Raw genomic sequence first — 22,715 nt, forward strand, 5'->3', positions numbered from 1 at the left:
TGTTTGCGATTGATGACGCGCAATTGTTTTCTCTTTGCGACACTGAATGCAATTTATTTTTCTTGTCTTTCTAGCAAAGTACTCGGCGCCTTGGTGTTATTGGGAGCCAGCAGCGAATGCCGTCATGACACTCGACTAACCTTTTGTCGTTTGGGAATGTGGATGAGGAGAGTTTCAGCGGTACTGCCACTCTTCTTCCTTTAATACCTTTTTTAATCGCTATTCTGGAAGGTTAGCTGCTGTTTACGTTTTGCGAACTCTAAAATTCCGGTTCAACAGTATTGGTTCGAAGGCTTCCGGAGGCAAGACGCTTCTAAACTCTAATTTTTGCTAACAGGAAAAAGTTTCAGATAGAGATGCGATGACTCGATATTGGGTGGAACTTTGGGAAAGGAATCACTTTGTATATTATTTTTGAGCACAACTAAGACTGTTATCGATCTTTATTCCGGCTGTTTCGGCGCCGTTGCCTTCCTCTCAGCTTGAAGACATGTGTTATCAGCAAATAACGTCAGAGAAGTGATACCCCTTCCTTCTTACCCTGATTCACATCTAAGTCAAAACTTTCAGAAGTTTGTATACTGTGCCAGCTCATTTGTGACACCAATGTACTCTTTTTTTTTAAGAATCATGATTATACTTTTGGCTCTTATATAGAATTCATCCAATATTTTTTCGCATCAGAATGTCTTGTCCGTTTGCCAGAATCTTGACTGCTATCTTTAAAGGATTGTTGTCGATGAGCACTTAAAAGGGCTGACAGTTTTGATTTCACAAAGGGATCTAGGTGCTTCTTTTCAGAGAGGAGAGGATTCAAAAAAGCAAAAAAGGTCGAACTGGGGACTTAAAACCATATCGGTTAAACAAAGCAATCTGTTCACGATGATGCAAACGAAACTAGCAGAATCGAAAGTTTTCAACCCTATACTTGCTGGAAATCGTAGCTTTCGAAAAATCGTTACTACGTACTCTTGAAGACAGCGCATCACGAAACTCACCTAGTTGTGAAAAGTGTGGGAAAAAATAGAGTTTGGGGTGTAGATTACGAGCATGAGCGTGGCCTCGCCCAATTTTTCTTAATCGTTCAGAAAAACAAAGTTGTAAACGGTATCCGTTCCTATGAAGTAAATTGGGGCGCACCGCCATTGTTAACGTGCCGGATCCTTGAGTGAGCGGTGGGACATTAATTATGTCTTCTCAACAGTCTTTCAAACAAAACCGATGAAAAGACTGCCGAGGGGACCGATGCGCGTGCAAGAGAGCACGTTCTAACGTATATACTAAGAAAAACGTAGTTTTTTCAGAGGCATTAAGGCGAACTCGGTGGAGCCACGCTCATTCTCGAAATCTTCGTGCTGTGGATTCTCCTGTAGATTTCCCAACTACGTCAGTTTCGTGATACGCCGTCTTTAATTAGCAGTTAGCCCAAAATTCTGTGGTATCTAATAGATCATAAATAGGAAGATTCAACTCTTCTTCATCAGTTTTCATATCTTCGCCATATCGAGTACCTTTTCGAACAATGTCAAAAACAACTCTCTGAAGTGTTCGAATTTCCAAATGAATCCGTGGATTTGAAATGATTAAGCCTTGGAATAATGTCAATAAATCGGACTAGAGTATTCATCACCATCCGTTTTTGAGTGGAGAAAATACTATCCACTTGACCTTCTTCTTATTTCCATACGTCGCCTTTGTGTTTTTCGAAGAAAGCCAATAGTAAGGAAATGGGCCCGCGTAGTGTGTCCATATCCAGTTCCATGGGTTGATTTGAACAAAAAAAAAACGCTTCCACCATCGAGTGATGTAGTAAAATTTGCCGAAGAAGAGAATCCTAAAAGTAGGAACGGTGCGTAAATCGATACGAAAGGTGTTGTTTGTGACTTCCTGATGCGTTCTTCATACTCGGAAGTATTGATACATAGGTGCGGACAATGGCCTATTACGAGAGATCTTTGAAAAATTATTCACAAATTTTACTTATACTCATTATCATTTTAATGATTTATTCAGATAGATCCCCTGAGCTTTTACCTCTTCCCCCATCTCTTCAATAAAATTCTGCTACTTGGCTAAGGCTATGGTGGATTCCTCTGCTCGGAACCAGTTCCACTATCGAAATCTGACCTTTTTCAAGCAAATCAGTCATCTTTGCTGTTTTTATGATGGCCTCCATTCTTATAAAAGGTTTGGTACTGACGTATTATTTCCATTCGTAATTTGTATTGTTTCCTTTCTTCACGTCACTAAATATGAGAATCCCTGATATCTTGGACCTGTAAAACGTTGCTGCGGGCTCATTTATTCTGTACCAATAACGGTCCCAACTCCTTTTTTCCCCAAAATTTTTGTATAAGTGTGTTTCCAAATTTAAACTTCCTTTTTCTATATTGAACTGGCGAAAGCAGACATGGTCACCAAAATTTGTACCTTCTTAAAAGTGCTGCCCAAGCACTCTTTCAAAATCACTAAGGTATCAGACATTAGAATGCAGTTACAATCCTGTGTCGTAGAAATCCGCTTCCTGTGAATGTAGCCAGCGTGTGACAGTTCCTTGTCGTTGTCGAAGCGCTGGGAGCAAGAACATGACAATGCTCGTCCACATACGACTCGGTGCACAGCGAGAGTTCTGCAAGAGTTCCGTAGGGAGCTGTTTGATCATCCACCATACACTCCTGATCTTGCTCCCAAACATACTTTCTGGATGCGCCTCGTAATACTCAAGGTGGGAGAAATTCAAGTGAAAATGCAAGTTGAATAAAAAATTTTGTAGGCGCGATTTCTGTAGTGGATTAATGGAAAAAGTATTTTGCAGTTGGATATTTTACATATTTATTTATTCTGTACCAATAAAGGTCCGAACTCCTTTTCCTCCGAAATTTTTGTATAGATGTTTCCGAATTTAAACTTCCTTTTTCTATAGTAAACTGGCGAAATACAAATATATGTTTCATGACTTTTTACTTTGTTTGTTTCATCGACTAGTAGGTTATGCAGGTTCATCTGACCCAATCACATAATCCCTGATTTTTTTCAATTAGATTGGATAAACATAATGACCCACAAAAAGGAGGTACAACTTGAAAAAAATCGATAACCGAAATGAAAAATAAATTTAAACAAAAACGAACAGTTCTAACAAGCCTGACAAGGAAATAATGAATTAGGGATAGTTTCAATGCAGATTCTTGAAAATGTAGAAGTTTTACTGCTATAGAACTTGAGAACTCATAATTGTGTGGTGCGACAAGATTCTACTCGATGTGGAGCATTGTGTAAGATTTACAAAGTATTCCCTTATTGCCCTCATTTCAATGGTCTCACTAGGATAGTTGCGTGGTTAGCCTTTATTCTTGAATAGACGGTTGAACGCAGAACAAAAGCAACCTTTTGCCCGGCCTGAAATGCAGTTCCCCGAGTAATAGGACAGACATTCTGTTTTTGCTTAGGTTGTTTTTTCACTACTCTGCTTTGTTTCGCTACTCTGCTCGTTTCTCTGCCAAATTCGTCACTTCTGCTGTTTTTCTGAGCGTTTTGATTCCTATAAAAGATTTGATGCTGACAAGTGGTTTCAATTCACACTGCTCCTTTTTGGCAGTGCTGGCCTAATTCTCTTTTCAGATTTCTCTCCCAAGTATAAGTGCGCTCCAAAATCTAAAGGTGTTTCTCTACACCAAATTAGCAGTCGCTATAGCGGCTGTCGGTCATCACAATGCTACTTTCTTAGATGTACTGCACAAGTAGTTTCTATCTTAGTATCACTGAGCGATCCGCCTTTAGAAGTGTAGCCTTCGATAAAAGACTAAAAGATAATTTAGCGTTGCTGACTAAAGATGAGGTCGGTTCTGATCGTTCTTTTGTGTGCACTGTTTCTGGGGATCCAATGTGCAGTTATAATGAAAGTTAGCGATGCTGGGAATATGTAAGCACATTTTTAGTAATTTTCCTTTGATTCTTTCCTCTTACTCATTCTATGTCGTGTTCAGAGTTCGTCGCCTGAAACGAGCGGTTGTCATCGCACCAGCACCACGGCCACCAACAGTAGTTGTCGCTCCACCACGACCACCAACAGTGGTTGTCGTACCACCACGAAAACCAACGGTAGTCGTCGTACCACCACGGCCGGGCTGACGAAGAATGATTATTGAGCTTATCTTTTAGAATGCAAATAATAGATATAAATAATAATAGACCTTGCCGAAGTGTATAATAAATATGCACTTCGGCAAGGTCGTTTATGTCGCACGAAATAATTCTATGGATTTCTTAAGATTTTATTTTTGTGCTTATTTTATCAATGGGAGAGAGCGTGGCGTAATGGTAGGAGCTCCAGCTGCACCTGCATGGTCAGTTGTTGAAAATCTCCCGACCCCAGCAAGCTTTCCATTCACAATTGTCCTTCGATTTGATAAACTTCCATTATATGGCGGGTAAGGATAAAAATACTGACCTGATACACTAACTGGGTCTTCAAGTATATGCCGTATACCGTGCTCATAAAACTCAAACGATTCTAAACTGAAGACAAACCCTTTGCTGTATCACATCCAAAGCGAAATGTTAGATATCAATCTCTTTACTCTTTTATTTTTTTGAAATCTAAAATGGGATGACAAGCGAAATGAAGAGAGTTTTCGGTACCATTTGTTTTTTTTTTCCAATTCACCTGAAGCACTAAAGCAGGAGAGGCATGGAAACAGCAAAGAAACAAGGAAAATATAGAAGGAATTTATTGAGAGATAGCAATTTTAATTTTTAAACAGCAGCAACGAGTTTATTATTGGATTGCGGATAAATTCCGTGTATTTGGTACTAAAAATTAATTATTGGTAGTCGTGTATTTAATACTAAAAATTCATCCAGAAATAAAAACTACCTCTTGAAATAGAATTCCTTGCTCTACAAGACAGGAATAGCTTGGTCTCTTATTGATTCTTGTGTCTCCAGATCAAAACTAAAACATAAATGGAGCAAGTTCCAAGTTCGACCTTCTTTGAATCTTGGCATCGTAATCATAAATGGAGCGTCAGTTTGATAGACGAGTAGGTTAATCAATAAAGTTGTCAGAACCTTAGAATCAACTAGCAAAATAAATATCTGAAAACACATGGTAAGAAACGTTTTTCTGGCTGATTTTCCTCTTGATACTTATTCCTTCCAAAACTGATGACTAATTGAGATCAATTATGTTTTTTGAGCACATTTTCGTACGGAACTGGTAACGAACTTATGCTGCACATTCACTTTTCTGTCATGAAAAGACCGACCTAAGATACAACAAAAAAAGCTGTGACGTTTTTTAAAGCATCTGCAACTTGAGTATATCGGGGGAACGGTAAAGAGGAACACGGCGAATTCTCTGCGAACAGCACCGAGACATTACGGGTCACGTACGACGACGAAGCTACGCACCAGCCGCCGTTCATGAAGACGTAGACAACCGTCAGAGGTGCTCTCCGGCCATAGAGACACAAAGAATCACACAATTACAAGTAAATGTGCAAGGAAAAATGGTCAGTGTGGGAGCGAGTTTCGTCTGGATATTGCCTTCAAGAAATGCAGAAATCTTAACAAATGAACTCTTTTCTTCCAACGGGTCAGATATACAGAGGGTCCATCTTATGAAATAAGGCTACAAAGGGAGGGTGTAATGTAGCGGTTAGAAGTTCCGCTGCAAACACGATCGATCGGAGGTTCGAATCCGCCCTTGTGCTCACCAAACGTGTCATCCCTTTGGGATCGATAAATTGGGACCAGACTTGTCTGGGAGGATAAAAGCGATGGCTTGACACTTCGGCTAGCCCAGTAAGTCATTGTTTATGCTAGCTACACGTTCGTGTACCTCAAACGGTTTTTAATTGAAGTGAACGTGATGGCGCATCCCAAACGGATTGATTAACGCTAGGCACTTTATCCTTCATCCTTCACGAGGCGAACAACGGTGTCAGAAGTTTTCTTTTAGTGTTCTCTGAAGACGCTGAAAAAGTAGAATCTCTGGATAATGAGGGTTCCATCTAAAGACCTCATAGGCACACTAATAGAAAACATAGACAAAGGTAAGGCGAGCCTCTCTGCTCCTAAACTCAGAGGTGTATCTACAAATACCAGGGAAAATTTTAAAAATTAGATAGAAATGAAAATCTACTGATAGTTTCTATATTTTAATATTTTCTTTTGTTTCTTATATTCTTATATTCTCATTTTCATTTCTAATTCTTTATTTTCTAATATTTTCGTTTTACACAGTACTATGGCTATTGCAGCGACTGGACATTAATCTGAAACCTTATTGTTCTGGAAACAGCGCAGAAGGGCTGATAATTCATCAATGATTGATATTTGTTTGAAACCGAAAACCTCGGAAAAACTGGGAAATTGATTGGATTCGACTATGATGATGACGTGTGTTGGAGAGAAGCCGACCTTAAACAACAGAATTTAAATAAGAATCATATCGATGAGGATACATCAATGTGATCTTAATTGTATTGCATTACTTCATAATCTAGCAACTACAAAATCCTACTTTACCAATTTAATAGTCTAATAATTTCAGAAGTGAAGTGCAAACATTATGTCGGTTTTTCATAGTTGACTGCTATGGCTTGAGATCAACACCAATTCTTTAGAAGATATAGAAGGAAATAGTAAAGGATTGCGGAAAATATATCATAGAGTAATTTGCTGCACTTTTTTTGCATAGAATAGAAAAGATAAAAGGATAAAGTAAGAGGACGAAAAGGATAAAGTCCCTGGCGTTGATCAATCCGCTTGGCATGCACCACCACGTTCACTTCGATTCAAAATCGTTTCAAGTCCACGAACGTGTAACTAGCCTATAAAATGACTTGCGGGGGCTAGCCGATGTGTCAAGTCAGTGTTTTTATCCTCCCAGGCAAGTCTGGTACCAATTTATCGACCCCGGAGGGATAAAAGGCTTGGTGATCAATAGGACGGAATCGAACCTCCGATCAAGGCAGCGGAACCTCTAACCACTACTCTACTACACCCGCTCTATAGAATAAAAAATAAAAAACAATTAAAGAAATGCTAACTAATCATTTCTCGAACCGAATTTGTAGTTATAAATCAGCAAAAAGATGCGTCTTCTAGAAGAATTTTATTCTATTATTTCACAGTTGCTGAGAAGAAGCCTTTTATACCTGCCCTCTCCGCCAACGTAAATCGATCAATTGGGTAACTGAAGCACTCTGAAGCCACACATCCCTTCTGTTTTTTAAGCGACCAGAATCTTCTGCTTTTGAGTTTGAGAAGGCGTGGAAAAACAAGAAACCGAGAAAACCCTATACTCTGCTAAGGCAGTACAGCAGCAAGATGAAGAGGCAGTCGCCCGTCCTAAACACAGCCAATGGAGTCGCTGAAATGAGCAGGGATTTAACCCTGCCAATCTTGAGGGAGCATTGTAACACTTTGCTGAACCGACTAACGCTGCCAGTCCCTGAACTCGTGCACGCTCAAAGACAGACATACACCACGGTCAGCGAGGAGCCACCGACGGAGTCTGAGATCAGAGTCTGTATTCAAAAAATGAAGGATGGAAAACCTGGTGGAAACGATGGAATTAGCGCAGAAATGTGAAATCTCTTCATTCTTTTGGGATTTGTGAGATGACGAAGATAATCCTATCAATATGGATTGACGGAAGGATTCCTGACTCGTAGAGACAGGTTATTATAATTCCTATCCACAAGAAGATATCCATTACGGAACCCAGCAATTACCGAAGAATATCTTTGCCGCGTGTAACGTACAAGGTTTAGGAGCGGATCATCAAGGACCGACTAGTCCAACATCGCGAAGAAACCACCCATGACGAGCAAGCCGGCTTTCGCCCTGGTCGATCGACGATTGATCAGGTGTTTGTTGTGAGGAGAGTGATTGAGGTGTAGCAGCGATATTCGAAGCCTCTACAGTTAGCATTTTTGGAGAGTCGAAGCCGCTTTCGACTCTCTTCTTGGAGGCCGTCTTCTCCACCCTCAATAAGTAAAGTCCCAGGAAAATTAGCACCGCTAATAAACGACATGAATAGAAGAACAACTGCTGTGGTACGAACACCAGCTGGATGTACTACATCCTTTGAAGTGGAAACAGAGTAGGACAAGGAGCCTGGCGGGACACTTTCTGTTCAACTTTGCCGTCGATGATATAATGCGAAAAACAATTGAGCAGTGCCCCGCCGATGTCATATAAGCACCTCCTGCACTTCCCTTGGTGGATCTCGAGTACGCCGACGATGTAGCAATTCTTCGCTTCTACCAGCGGAAAGTTACGACATGTTGTTAACCTTGTGCCAAAATTAGCTGCAGTCTATGGACAGCGACTCTGCCCTGATAAATGCAGTTAGATGTGGGTCTCCTCGAGACCCCCCAACTGGAATCAGGCTGGATGGGCAATCTATCGGACTCGTGGGTGAGTTCTGTTATTTGGGCTGTAAGCTGATAAACGATGGCAGCTACGAGAGAGATATTAAGCAAAGATGCGCTAAAGCTAACTCGACATTGAACTCGTTGGCTAAGTGCCTGTGATCGACCCCCATCGCCCACGAAAAGAAGCTGCTAGTCTACCTTACTGCAATTCGCCCTATCATGATGTACGGATCGGAGACTTTGGCAGTGCCGGCGACGGTGATGGAAAAGCTTGACTGCGTGGAGAGAAAGCTGTTTAGACGACTGCTAGACTATTTTTGACCGTTGGTATGCCATAAAGAAGACTAGGAAGTGGACATGGTGTACCGGCGGATGACACGTGGAAAACGTTGACGTTTTGTCCGGCCTTGTGAAGTAGTCATAGAAGACCGTCTTCGCATCTAAGGTCACGTTATGAGGAGACCGTCTGATCGTCCTCTCCAAGTTGTCCTGAGGATGCTTCCAAGTCCTGATTGGAGAAGGCTTCCCGGTTGTAAACAAAATCGGAGGACACCTGGCGTTAACATGCAGTTCAGTCGATATGTGAAATCCTACCACTTGTGGAATTGCGACGTGTCGATAGATTCTATGTGAACTCTAGCTGAAGAATGAACAGGACGGGCTCGGATACGTGCAAAGACGACACACCCCGGCGAAGGTGCAGATAGCCGTGTTAGGTCGTAACATTTGCCCGCCGATTAAGTCAAGTAAGCAGTAAGGGCATCGAAGACGTAATGAAGAAGACCAAGAACACCGGGCTTCGTGCTCAACATCATCGGACGTATTGTTTCGCCCCATGCTCCTACCCGGGGTTCTGGAAGTAAGAAGAAAATGCGGTGGACGTCATTGAACACACAATTGAAAGAGTGATGCTAGGATTATCTCGCTTGACACAAGTGAGGGATGAGAGTTGAAGTTCTACTCTAAGTCAGCGATCGAAAATAAGAGACGTTGTCGCATTTGCCAGGTAAAGCAAATCAAGGTGAGCAGGACATGTTTAAGTGTTTCGACGACAACCCAAACAGCATAAGAAATTTTGACGGTTTTAGTATCCCACGCGAAAGGAGAAACAACAATCGACGTTGGAACAGAGTCATAAGCGACTGGGTTTTGTGATGCTATGTGCACTACAGGAAAAACGCCTACCCGATGGTTAGTCTTCTTCACGAAGTGGTTTAAAAAAATTTTGATCATCTTTGTGACCCACGCGCAAGGAGAAATGGCCGGGCAAATCTGGGACGCGTTGGGTATAAATGGAAGTATTATTAGCGCTTGCTCGAGCAAATCGACAAAAATGAAAGTCGAGATAGCAAGTAAACAAGTGCATTCATCCAATGTCAGCTATTTTCGTTACTTTCCACTGATCAAATACGCTGCACTATTTATGTTAGCACTTTCGAGAAGTGTTTTAAATTATGGATTGACATTCATGTACAATTTTATGATATTATTTTTTTTTCAAAGTTCAGTCCCCACAAAAAATTTCTGTCGGTTTCCAGTTTTCGTGCGATGATGCGCACATCAAAAAATGTTATCATTGCCAAACGGAGTTTAACTAAACTCGGAGAAGTAAAAACCGTGGCGAAACCTATACGAAAGATTTATGATAATTCCTCTGTCTGGAACCAGTCTCACTGTCAAAATCTGTTCGTTTGTGTGCCAGAATCGTCAATTTTTTTCTTAATGTGTTGGTTCCTATAAAAGAGTTGCCACAAACAAGTAATTTCGACTCACATTGCTCCTTTCTGGTAATACTTGCCTAATTCTCCTCTTTTCACATTTTTTCCCCACGTGTAACTGTGCCCTAAAATTTAAATGCCCTTCTTAACTCCAAATTAGTAGTTGCTATAACCGCTCTCGGTCATCACAATGCTATTTTCTTAAATCTACCACACTAGTAGTCATTATCTTGGTGTCATTAACCTATCCGGTTTTTAAAGTGTAGCCTTCGATAAAAGACATAATTTAGCGTTTGTGGCTAAAGATGAGGACGATTCTTGTTGTTCTTTTGTATGCACTGTTTCTGGGGATGCAGTGCGCTGTTGTAAAGGAAGTTAACGATGTCAACAATATGTAAGCACAAGAAAAGTTAATTTGATTCTTCTCTCTTACACATTCTATGTCGCGTTCAGAGTTCGTCTGAAACGAGCGGTTGTCATCGCACCACCACGGCCGCCGGTTGTCGTCGTACCATCGCGACCGTCGGTCGTCGTCGCACCACCACGACCGCCAGTAGTCGCACCACCACGGCCACCAACAGTGGTTGTCGCACCACCACGAAGACCAACGGTGGTTGTCGTACCACCACGGCCGGGTTGACGGAGGATGATTATTGTGCGTATCTTTTAGAATGCACATAGAAATAAAACCGTTTAGCAAGGCGGTTTTTGTTGTCCAAAAAAATTCCATTGATTTCTTATAGTTTTTCTGTGCTTATTTCATTAATGCGGGATGAGGAATTGAGGAGGAGGTGCTAAGAGCGCCAGCTGTAACTACACGATCAATGGTTTAAAATCACCCGATTCAGCCGGACCTTTCATTTATTTTATTTATAGAGTTTTTGATAAATTGGTACTAGATTTGCCCGGAAAATTAAGAACACTGACTTGATGCTACATCAGTTGGCCTCTCCAACATGGATGGCTGGTTTGGTGCAGGTGACTTCGCAGTGCTTGGGCAGTTAATAACCGTCGAAACCGCAGAACCGCAAAACCTCGCGGCCTTGCGGTTTGGCGGCTCTGCGGGCAGCCTCAGCAATCTAGTGTAGGACGAACTATAAGCATACCGAATCGTCATTGTGCAGACGTTTATAAAGAGTTGAATGTGTCGAGAAGTTTGCTATTGTTTACTCAAAACTAAAGACTTTCGAGCAGTTGGTCGAACGTTTTCAGCATATTTTTTGAATTCACTCAAGATCTACGGTGTGCATCCAAAAATTAAGTTTCCCCATTACAAAAAAAAAACAGAAAACGTCGTTGCGTGAAAACTTTGTTGGCATCAAGTACAGCAATGTTTGAGCTATTTTTTGAGATGGTCATCACCAGAATTGAGAGAACTGACATATCGTGGGATCAATTTCTGTAATCCTGCGTCGTAGACGTCTAAAGTCTGTGAATGAAACCAGCGTGTAACGGTCGTCTTCAGCTCTTCGTTATGAAGGAGTTTCGCTGAGAGCGGTTTGATCATTCGCCATACACTCCTGGTCTTGCTCCCGAAAACTTACTTTCTGGATACACTTCGTATTACTCGAGGTGGGAGAATTTAACATAATTTTGAATTGAATTGAATTTTTCTTGAATTCTTCTAAGAATTCAATGCTTCTTATGCATTTCATAGCTTAAAAAATTCTGTAGGCGAGATTTGTTGAGCAAACGCAATCGAAAAAATATTTTGCAGTTGGATACTTCACAGCAAATACATATTTGATTACTTTGTTTGTTTCATCGACTAGTATGTTGCGCAAATTCATCCGACCCAATTACATAATCCCTGATTTTTTTCATTAGATTGAATAAACATAATGATCCATGAAAAGGAGCTACAGCTCGAAGAAACTCGATAACCGAAATGAAAAATAAATGCAATTGAAAACGAACAATTCTAACAAGACTGGCAAGAAGATAGTGGATTAGAGATCGTTCCAACGTAGATTTCCCAGAAAATTAGTGTGGGAGTTTTCTTGCCACAGACTTTTAAAACTCATATTTGTGCGGTGCTCCTACTCGACTTCCACAACACTGTACGGGATTTTTTCTTCGGATATTCTATGGAGCATGCAGTGGTGCCCACAAGATATCCGCTCATCTCTCCACTTTTGATGGTTTTACTCGGGAAATTGTAAGGTTGGCATACTCACATTTAGGTTTCAAAGGCTAAGCACAGAACAGAAGACAACTTTGTCCCTGCTCTGAGATGCACTTCGCCGAATTATTCGACGGACACGTTGTTTTTTCTTTGTCAAAATTTGCTCATAATTACGTTATGTAGACAAGAGCGTTTCTAAGCAGAAGGTGAGATTGAGTTGAGCAGAAGGTGAGGTTGAGCCAGAAGGTGCATCGGAGGTGGTTCTTCAACGAAAAAGGTCCTCAACGTCTTCTCCAGTTCAGAGTTCCACAAGCTGATCTGAGTTCACCTAGAATGAGTGAGATGTTAACTGAACAGGATGTACATAGGTTTTCTCACTTGGTTACCATTACGGTATGGGGTCACAGCGTTAATGACTACGGAGCTCTCGATGACAATGTTAAACCGCGGAAAATCGTTAAATCAGGACGTTTATAGGAAGCGTACATTAAGAAGATCTCCCAGTGGCATTAGGTGGAAGATGAACTGTGACTAGAGTTAAAGCAATAAAAAATTTATAACGAGATCGCTATATCCGTAATTAAGTCCTTAGAGAGAAACTCTCTACTATTAAGCACAAAATTCAAGTTCATGAGAAAAACCAGAGAAGAATATAGGAATAAAATTTAATTGACTAAAATAGTAATTGAGAAACTGACCTAAAATATTTCTGTTTCATGCAAAAGTTTACTCATTGCAGTGAGTGGACCTTCACAATTTTACAGACAGTATTGTTCCAGAAACAACGCAAACGTTGGGGAACCGGCCTAGAATAATACAGTTTAAATGAGAACCACATCGATGTGCATACATTGGTGAGGTTCGTATTTGTGCTGTATTACTTTATAATCTTAACATTGAAATAATTCCTGCTACGGATTAAGGTGCAAAAGTTATGTCGGTTTTTTGAAGTTGACCGTTGTCGTTTGAGACTAACATTAATTCTTTAAGAGACGAGTTAATGTTACAAACTATTTTAATTCATATTTATCGCCCATGTTCACCGAATGAGAGCCATCATTGAGAAACGGTCCCTTATAATTACACGAGAAGTTGCTGAAGAAACTGAAGAAATCAACTTCGATCATTCTACTGTCGTTACGCAAATTGGAAAGGTGAAAAGGTGGGTCAAGCGGATTCCCTCATTATCTGACTGAAGTAAAAAAAAAAGTCTCCGATATCATCTCCCACGTTACAGTAACGAATCATTTTTTCAAAAGGATTGTTTCGAGTAATGAAAACTGATTGCAGGCAACAGCTTCGAAGGTTGGACCGAGATGAAGTTTCCAAACACTTTCCGACGCCAATCTTGCACCGATAAAGGTGATGGTTACGGGTTGGTGGTCTGCTGTCGGTTTAATCCAGTGCAAATTTCTGAATCCTGGTGAAACTACTACGCCTAAGAAGAGTATTCAACAACTGATGAGACGAAAAGCGTCGAGAAAGAAGAAAAGAAAAAAAAAGAAAAAAAGGAAAGAAAAGAAAGAGAAAGAAAGATCGAAAACGTCGAAAAGAGCGAAATCTGCAACACCTACAGCCGGCATCACAGAAAAGGTCCACGAAACTTCGGATCGCACCTCACACAACCAACGCTTTAAAAGCTGTACTATAAAGTCTTGCCACAACCTTCAAATTCACTTTACCTGTCGCCAACCGACTAACACTTCTCCATGTATTTTGACAATTCTTTACAAAGGAAACAGTCCTACAACCACCTTTCCAGGAGCTGGTTAATTCCAGGAGCACGGACTCCTAAGATATATGAGTCAACATACTCATTTCCCGCTGGAAAAAGAATGCTGATTGAGTGGTTGTAAATTTGAGTGACGAGAGTTTTTTCTAATTACAGTGATTTGAAATTAACAGCTCAATTTTTGAACGCTTTAATGAATGCGAATGTTCTACCATGTTCGACTCTATCACTGAAGCATAGAGGGAGTAGACCGGAGGTGCAGCTAATCGCTCGTGGTCGTCATGGGTTTCAGCCTCGGAGGGATGAAAGGCCTTATTGCTTTCATACGGTTTTGAACCATTGACACCGTGCACAGAGCTAAATTCACTGGAGTGCATCGAATCATCGGAGTTTGAGAAGTACTCTAAACAGGAGAATCACCGGCTGGAGGTTATCATAATGGAACAAACTTCATCTCCATGAATAATGAATTTTGATCAACCGATTTTGCGTTTTCTCGAGGTTCCAGGCCAGCGCATTCTTTGCTCTTTTCATCTAGCTAAAAGAGGGTTTAGTGGCAAGAGAACTTGAAATACTTCCGTGTTATCGGGGAAAACATTAGCAGGACACAGCTAAAGTGGCAGTTAGAAAGTTTCAAAGAAAGAGAAAAACCAGTAACGGCTGAAGAGATGAGAGAGGGACTTTAGCAATCAAGACAAAGATGACCGTCCTCCGAAAATCAAAGTGGAGCAATGAATGCAACCAGAAGAATAGAAGTAAAGGTAAATCCTTTACTCTGGTTGTATCCTTTCGACAGCCATGTCCATTTGAGGCTGGACGGTCATATTTCTCAGAACTGCTCATTTTCGAAGTCCGACATGTCATCACGTTGGCGAGTGGTCGTGTGAACTTCGACAGCGAAACTCAGAACCCTTCAAGGCTTGCTGCTAATTCTCGTAAACACCATGTCGACACTCTTCAGACGGTGACTGTCGGAATGCTAGGTTCCTGAACAGCTGAAGATCAGGAGGACCGCACTGTTGCATAAGGAAAGAGATCCACATCAATCATTCAATCAGTCCACTATTTCTTATTTACAGGAACTTTAATCAAATAATCTTTAAAGGATTGAAGAAAACTAGATTATGAACAGCCATATGACCAATGAACAGTTTCGAAAAGGATTCAGCACATGCACAGTGCTCCAAAAGCACAAGTCTAGTCAAAGGCACTTGAAGGTATGGATCGAGGTAGGACCGTAAACACCTCTGCAGGCAGTTCAACTGCAGCAAACAGAACCGAAGCATGCTCATATGCTCACCTGTTAACATCCATCCTTTCAAGACCTGCCGTTATGCTATGCTTATCTGGATTCTTGATTTTCGAGTGGTCAGTTGTTAACTGAAACTTAGTGATATAAGGACTAAGCTGAGGAAGAAACTAAGAAAGAATGCTTCGGGCCACATTCGAGGACGGAACTCGCCGTCTAGTATTGGTGTCACGCGAGTTTTATTAAGGACCTTTATTAAAACTGTGGATCTTCTAGTGTACATGATTCTGACAGGAAAATCAGCAAATGTTGTCTGATATCAGTGAAGTGAAAATGTTCGAGGTATATTCTTCTGACGTACATTTAGAATCATTTGAATTCAGTGTTACTCTTTCTGTAGCTCTTCCCTATTTGCCCGTATTCTTCAATCTAGCCAAGATAAATGTGTTCACTTTTTCTTGGCTTAGATGAGTCTTTTCAAAGCTGTTCTGTCACTGGTGTGATCATTTGTCATCATGTCCATGTTCACTGTTCGATTCTATCTTTTCATTTAGAACGCTAACGGCTTATAAATGTTTCGCTACAAACGACTCGATTCATTTTTGGTGGAATAGCCAGAATCTCGTTTTTTCCAACTGTCTGTTTTCCAGTTTTAAGCTTATTGCGTTTTGCAAAGGCAACTTAATAATACAGTAAATACACCACTATAAAAAGGCGCCTTTATCCTTTTTCTACCAACACAAATCGTTTAAGATTCATTGGCTGAGGAAGGCCAATCCTCCTGTTTGTTCAGCGTCAAGGCACTTCCTAACACAAAATGTTTGTCGTTCTTGTCGACGTAATGTTCTGCTCGAAAATGGATTGAAGAAGACCTGAAATCCTTTGAATTTGCTAAAAATCTCTCTCCATTTCAGAAGTCTTTGGATGTCTATTTGTCGCAACTTTCCGCATCTTTTTAAAGGTTTCGCCTTGAAGGATCTACATTTGCAGGGATGGAGTGTCGCAGCTCTGTTCCGCGCCTTTGCGTGTTGTCCCCCCCCATTTTTGTTCCTCCTAAAGCTTCTGTTAGTGACACTGACAGCACCCTCTAGTAATGTTATTATAAATTTATATGTACATGGCTAAAAAGTATGTATCGTTACCTCTGGGTTTATGCAGAGTATGTTAGTGTATACCGCAGCCATAAGGAAGGGGTTCATTTGCTGCACCTGGGTCTATCGCATGTGAATGTCTGTGCGTACCCTTCCGTAGCCCATGGATGCTGAAATACAAGTCTATAAATGATTCGCGTGCTACAGCACTAGTAACCCATATGGAGTGTGAAGTAAGAAGATACACAGCGATCTTAATCAAGACACCCGTAGGGCCTCCAAAAACACTTATGGTCCCTCACAGATGTCTGTTGAAGTAAGCTAGCTAGCTGCTAGTCATACAGGGTTACTCTGCCCTAGTTCTCCTTTTATTCGTGTGTTGCGTGTGATGGGACTCCTGGCTGTTCCCCAGTCAGTGCTCTGCTATTTCAACTAGATCAAGTTTCCACTCGCCAAATACTCGACACTATTTCCATGAACAAGCTCTAAAAATATGTCCAAATTATGTGCTTCAGAATCGTTAGAAATGTGTTTTGGCGTAGATTCGCAAGCTCCACAAGGTGGAAGCAGTGACTAGAACTATACGAATAAAAATTCATATAGAGTACAGATATATAAGGGCAAGAAAGTTAGAATTCAAGAGATCTCCGTTCTGAAGCTTCTGGAACTGTTTTTTCACTTGTTACGAATTCGAACCTGTTAATTACACATGTTAATTTTTCTGCTCAAAACCAGTTTCGCTCTCGAAATTTGACTGTTTCTTCGCCAAATTCGTGAACTTTGTTGTTGTTTTTTCTGTTTTGATTCCAACGAAAGATATAGTGTTGAATGATACCGTTGCTGATTTAATTTCGCATTGTTTCCTTCCTTCACAGTATTAAATTTGAAGATGTCTAATCTTTTGAGTTCTTGAAGTGGCACTCTTTCAGTATTTATTCCCACGAGACATTAAATTTTAAAAACGTTTCGCCTAAAGAAGTACCAGATTTAGTTTCGTATTTTCGTGATTTCGTAGGCAAGGATGAAGTTTCTTGTCGTTATTCTTCTCGTCACTCTGGTCTTCAGAATGCAATGTGGTTCAATAAAAGAAGTGAGGGATACTGACACTATGTAAGTACAAGAAGTAATCTTTTAAAAACTTCTCTATTTTCTTCATCTGTGCCTTGTTCAGATTTCGTCGCCGGAAACGTGTCCCTCAGTTCGCTCCTCCACCTCCACCACCTCCACCTGGCTGCCCACCACCACCTGGTGGTCCACCGCCTCCTCCTCCTCCCCCTGGCTGCCCACCACCTCCACCACCTCCACCACCTCCACCTGGCTGCCCACCACCACCTGGTGGTCCACCGCCTCCTCATCCTCCCTCTGGCTGCCCACCACCTCCACCACCTCCACCACCTCCACCACCTCCACCGCCACTACGTTATGGCTGAATAAGAAAGAAAATAAAAGGTCATGTCTCATACAGGACCCTTATTTCATTACTTAACAAGTGTCCTGATGAGCATGGACTTCTCGAAGATGACAAGAAATTATGAGTTGTGGAGGAAAATAAAAGTCTTCTTAAAAGATTTTCAGGACAAATAAAACTATCGACAATATACCTCTTTTAACAATGCTTAACATAAAGTGTCTACAAAATGTGGTGGGGTGGCATTTCTCATCCCAACAGTCGCCAAAAACAGGGTGCAATCCAAGTGCTAAGTGCGGAGGTGCGCTTAGGCAGTGTTTTGACCTTACATCGAAAAAATGTAAGAACTTTTTTGAAGACAACTTGGAGATTTCAATTGAAAGTTTCAAGCAATCAGAGTTCCTTGATAGGTTGAATTGTTGTAATATATATCATGCTATATAATAACAGAATTAGTCTGTCATGTGTGTATGTGTGTCCGAAGCGATATTCCAGAACGAAGTGAGACTGGTCGCACGGCTTCGAATTGGTCCGCCAGAATGCACCGAGAACGGCTCCATAGTATGTGTTGGGTGCAGTTGAGCAAACGTTGGAATCAGCGCAGTTATTGGTGTAGTGGTACCGTTCAATATCCAGGCGGATTTATAAAAAGGAAATGAGACGGTGTGTGCCATTTCGAAGCCGTTTTAACTGCATATGCCGCTTACATAAGTTACTTGCAGTTAACATGGTTTGGCGTGGAGCTTTACTTTCGTGTCACGAACGTGTCACAATGACGCTCAAATCATTTCATGATGTTAGCACATCATTTTGTACTATTTATTGGAGAAGAAAAAACAAAAAAAATTCAACTTTAAATGTCACCGCAGGCAATGTCATGAAAACGTTCCTTTCTGCATAGCTGTCACAATCCTATCGTACGAACCCGAAATTATAGCTCGCAGGACTTTAGAAGCGTTTTGGATAAATGCAAAAGGTCCAAAAATGAATAGAAAGGAACAGTGCTTAGCCGTGACCAACGAGCTGGCTCTGTATCAAGACCTTTGCGGGTTTGATCTACGGGGTCATATGCGGGTCGCATCCTAATTAGTATCAGCGGAGCGATAGCACCACGCGGATATCCGCTAACATCACGGCAACGCGGCTACTAAGGTAGGCACAACGATTTGGGCTTTTTTGGTTTTTGTTTCCGGGTGTAATATCCTAGTGGATGATGACTTGTTTTGGATGAGACATTTGAGAGGATATATTGCAAATGTTCTTACTTTCCAGGCTCTGACGAAGGCGACAACGCCGAAACGTTAGCCGTAATAAATTTTGTTAACAATCTTGGCTGTTGCTTAAATTCGACTATCAACAAGTTAACTTTGAATGATATTTTCAAATTTTGGCAGTATCGAATAAAAAAGGAGAAAAAGAAAAAATGTCGAAAATTAATAAATGTTTTCTTGCGTTTCTAATAAACATTCTACCTCTGAGGTTGCAGAGGAGTTATTTCTCATTTGCGCTTCTCAAAAAATTCGTTAACTTGATGACGTCTCATCTACACATGTATTTACATTCAGAAAGTATGCATGAACATTTTGACGAAGTTTCTCAATTTGTTTCTAATATAGACAGAAAGAATGTTAACACAATGGAATTATTCGGAAGGGGTTTTCATAATTATTAATTAATTACATAATTTCATAATTCTCAACTTTCCTTTTTTCGTTGTTACCACATGAATGTCGCAAGCGGCAAGACAGAAGACAGACGGGGCATTTCCGAGAGTAACTACCGTAGCTCTGCAATTAACATATGGATCGCACTTTCTCTATGGAGGGTTTCGGGTTGAGAAACATCCGTACTTATAAAAAGTGGCAGTAGCTAGTGAGTAGGTTTTCGTTTACTGTAGATTGTTTGAGTTTTTTTGTTTGAGAAAAAAGAACGAACTCAAGTATTTCACCACTCAAACACTCACTATCACGTTTCGAAGTTAACTCAATCTTACTATGAATTTAGTCTGTCTTTTATTACGCTGCATCAGCACAGTGAACAACGAAAGAGAGGTGAGGCTTATAGGGAAATTACGACATCACAAATAAATTCAAATAATTTAGCAAATAACTTTAACAAAATAGATAAGAAAATGATGTATCAGGAACGGTCTAAAATTCCTTCCAGCCTTCCCCCCCCCCCCAACTCGGCTACGATACGTCACCAAATGTGGGGTGAACTTTAGTTCAAAGGATGTTCACGGCATTCCCTAATTTGAAAATCTGGATTAAATTAGGATTAGGACTAACCTGGTGAGTGATCCGGTGCAGTTTGATTTGTGGAGTGTTTTCTGATGAACCAGAATTTACTCATACTAGGGGAGTGGACGTAAGGGTATTTAAAGGCATCACCCCACGAATCTGAGGTGGTACGGATTTCAGGTGGAGTATTCGTATACGGGATCGTAGATTATCGACAGAAGAGTGATTCCGTTCATTTTTTCCTAATTGCCGAAGAAAACGGTCCAGAAAATACGGCTTCGAGGACCAAGTAAGAGTTGTGGAAATACCTCCAACAAATCTCAAAAAACAACTAGTTCGAAACAGAATGTACGACCGCTTCCGTCTCACTCCAGACTGTGTAATATGCCCATTCGGGAAGGAAGGGGACTGCATGGTCTCTGGTGTAGTCTATCTAATTTCGTGCAAAATATGTGGGAACCTATACATTAGCGAAACAGGGCGCCCCCTTTGTGTTCGCATTAAAGAACATCTAAGGGGGATGAAACAATCGAATGCAGCAACTCCCCTCGGGGTTCGCCGCAGACAATGTCATGGAAACGTTCCTTTCTGCATAGCTGTCACAATTCTATCGTACGAACCCGAAATTATAGCTCGCAGAACTTTAGAAGCGTTTTGGACAAATGCAAAAGGTCCAAAAATGAATAGAAAGGAAAGAAGAAATGGACGGAATCACACCCCTCTCCATAATGTACTATCCCATACACGGATACTCCACTGGAAATCCGTACCACCTCAGATTCGTGGGTGATGCCTTTAAGCGCCGAGTGCGGATCCACACACATTTGATTTGGTACGTCTGGCCAGACACTTGCAAGCAAAAGGTGCTAAAGGTGAAGTACAACGAGCAGAGTAGGTCTTCTCCTTCGAGAGAGGTTAACATGCCACCTTTGAACTGAGATTTTCTATCGGAATTATACATTCGAAACATCTGACAGTGACAGTAATTCAATCAAAGGATAACATATGGTTGAACTTACATGGCGATAGCTATAGCAATAGTTGGGTTGGTGGAGAAAAACTGCTCTTAAATTTGATAATATATCTGAATGAAGGAAACAAAATTAAAGAGTGGCTGAGATCGAAACTTTTTTGGTTTGTATTTATTTTTATGTAGCACTGTACATATTGTGGCAACGTAATGAACCAAACGGAACATCATCCATCATCTATCAACGCCTAAACTTTTTTTAGAACACTCAGAAAAACAGGGAAATTAATTGGATCAAAGGGAGAAACTGAAATGTCTCAAGGAGAAACCGGTTTTGAGCGATGAAGTTCAAATCAGAAGTACATCAATTTGTCTTCATTGGTGTGATTGTTATTTAAATTGCACAACTCCATAATTTTAACACCGAAACAATTTCTGTTACGGGCTACTAATTTCATTTGTAAATAAAAAATGGAAACAGTGGGTACTCGAAATCAACACAGAATCTTAATGGTGAACAGACTTGTGTGCGGCAGTGCCTTGTGGAGATTTTATCTGGAAAGGATGAAAGGCTTGTTTATCCCTGAACGATTTAGAATTATAAACTAAAAAACTAAAAAGTTAGAACTAACCTAAACTAAACTTACTTCGGTTCCTAGAATCTCGAGTTACGTTGGATGTGGGTAAACCTCGTTTAAGATTACTACAATGAAAGACTTTATCCTCGCCAATAATTTCGCTTAATTAATTAATTTAATTTTTTCAAAAAGCTCTACGCAGGTCACCGCATTCTTTGCCGCTTTCTTCTAGTTGATGGAAAGCATAGAAGCAACTTTCACAGGGGAAGAGCCACAAGCAACTAAATCAGCAGCAAAATAAAATCCAAAAGAAAGATCAAAAGCAGTAACAGCTGAAGAGACGGAGAAGGACATTCGCCACGATCTGCTGGATTTCAGTAATTACAAGACATAGATGGACGTGCTCCAAAGATTGTAACGAAACAAACACTGTAACCACGAGAGGAAAAGAGAAGATCTAGCACAACCCTACTTCTCTACTCTCTCATCCTTCCGACAGTCAGATTCAGGTTAACCACTTGGGGTAAAGGATCCACTGCCATTTGAAGTTCTCCTTTCCGAAACCCAAAATGTTATCAGAGTACTTTTAATCACCTTGGCAACGTTCTCCACATGGTACCTGACGGAATACAAGGTTCCTAATCAGCTGAAGACCAGCAAGACTATAGAAAGACCAGCAAGGGTGTTGCACTGGAAGAAGGATCAACATAACATCAGCAAGCAGCCATCCAATCAGCACAGTCTCGCTTTTTTCACGAGTACCTGAAACGAGTAGTTCAGAATGGATTGAAAGACCTTGAGGTGGAGCTTTAGGTGACACGATCAACGGACCTCTTGGAAAGGTGAAGCTCCAACACACTGCTCCAAATCCCTAAGCATAAGTCGAGTAAAAACCACTTGAAGCCTAGTGTAGTTGCATTAGCAGCTCGAAGCCAAGGAACGAGGTGGGACCGTACTCATCTCTGCAGGCAATCCAATTGTAGCAAGGCCTTGCAGAAGGATCCTTTTGCGTTCGCCTATGAATATCCATCTTTTGGTGGCTGTCGACATGCTATGGTTATCTGGACAATTGATTTTCGAGTTCCGAATTGTCCGACTATCGATTGTTCTTTTAAAGGAAATCTTTTCAGTGATATAAAGGCTAAGCAGAGGAAGAAACTTACAAAGAATGTTCTGACATCAGGCCTCTTTTGAAAGACAGATCTCTCTGGTGCATT

The 22,715-nt window shown here is 40.9% G+C and overlaps 6 protein-coding genes across 9 annotated transcripts; 5 read left to right on the top strand and 1 right to left on the bottom strand.

Annotated features, from left to right (window-relative positions):
* Positions 1-3,833: 3,833 nt before the first annotated feature.
* Positions 3,834-4,131, top strand: RB195_005308 (uncharacterized protein; the record flags this gene model as incomplete). The annotated part of the gene is made up of 2 exons (XM_013445595.2): positions 3,834-3,922; positions 3,987-4,131. 2 exons carry the CDS (start codon positions 3,834-3,836, stop codon positions 4,129-4,131), a joined length of 234 nt encoding a protein of 77 aa, XP_013301049.1.
* A 3,204-nt stretch (positions 4,132-7,335) lies between these two features.
* Positions 7,336-7,599, top strand: RB195_005309 (uncharacterized protein; the record flags this gene model as incomplete). The annotated part of the gene is made up of 1 exon (XM_064177726.1): positions 7,336-7,599. The coding sequence occupies one exon, from the start codon at positions 7,336-7,338 to the stop codon at positions 7,597-7,599; it is 264 nt and encodes an 87-aa protein (XP_064034841.1).
* Positions 7,600-10,410: 2,811 nt separating this feature from the next.
* RB195_005310 (uncharacterized protein) lies at positions 10,411-10,745 on the top strand (the record flags this gene model as incomplete). Of its 2 annotated transcripts, none has more annotated exons than XM_064177727.1 (2): positions 10,411-10,499; positions 10,559-10,745. In XM_064177727.1, the coding sequence occupies 2 exons, from the start codon at positions 10,411-10,413 to the stop codon at positions 10,743-10,745; spliced, it is 276 nt and encodes a 91-aa protein (XP_064034842.1). The 2 variants fall into 2 exon arrangements, with proteins under 2 accessions (XP_064034842.1, XP_013301047.2); XM_013445593.2 differs by having other exon boundaries at positions 10,456-10,499.
* Positions 10,746-13,595: 2,850 nt separating this feature from the next.
* RB195_005311 (uncharacterized protein) lies at positions 13,596-14,003 on the top strand (the record flags this gene model as incomplete). The annotated part of the gene is made up of 1 exon (XM_064177728.1): positions 13,596-14,003. The coding sequence occupies one exon, from the start codon at positions 13,596-13,598 to the stop codon at positions 14,001-14,003; it is 408 nt and encodes a 135-aa protein (XP_064034843.1).
* A 3,320-nt stretch (positions 14,004-17,323) lies between these two features.
* On the top strand, positions 17,324-17,732 carry RB195_005312 (uncharacterized protein; the record flags this gene model as incomplete). The annotated part of the gene is made up of 2 exons (XM_064177729.1): positions 17,324-17,412; positions 17,474-17,732. 2 exons carry the CDS (start codon positions 17,324-17,326, stop codon positions 17,730-17,732), a joined length of 348 nt encoding a protein of 115 aa, XP_064034844.1.
* A 3,642-nt stretch (positions 17,733-21,374) lies between these two features.
* Positions 21,375-22,714, bottom strand: RB195_005313 (uncharacterized protein; the record flags this gene model as incomplete). 3 transcript variants are annotated; one of them, XM_064177732.1, is made up of 5 exons in its annotated part: positions 21,589-21,623; positions 22,093-22,260; positions 22,330-22,369; positions 22,450-22,606; positions 22,662-22,714. In XM_064177732.1, 5 exons carry the CDS (start codon positions 22,712-22,714, stop codon positions 21,589-21,591), a joined length of 453 nt encoding a protein of 150 aa, XP_064034846.1. The 3 variants fall into 3 exon arrangements, with proteins under 3 accessions (XP_064034845.1, XP_064034846.1, XP_064034847.1); XM_064177730.1 differs by lacking the exons at positions 22,330-22,369; positions 22,450-22,606; positions 22,662-22,714 and adding an exon at positions 21,375-21,475 and having other exon boundaries at positions 21,553-21,659; positions 22,093-22,112; XM_064177731.1 differs by lacking the exons at positions 21,589-21,623; positions 22,093-22,260; positions 22,330-22,369 and having other exon boundaries at positions 22,417-22,606; positions 22,662-22,678.
* Position 22,715: the final 1 nt, after the last annotated feature.

The sequence above is a fragment of the Necator americanus genome, chromosome I (genome assembly GCF_031761385.1).
Source record: "Necator americanus strain Aroian chromosome I, whole genome shotgun sequence".
Lineage (NCBI taxonomy): Eukaryota > Metazoa > Nematoda > Chromadorea > Rhabditida > Ancylostomatidae > Necator > Necator americanus.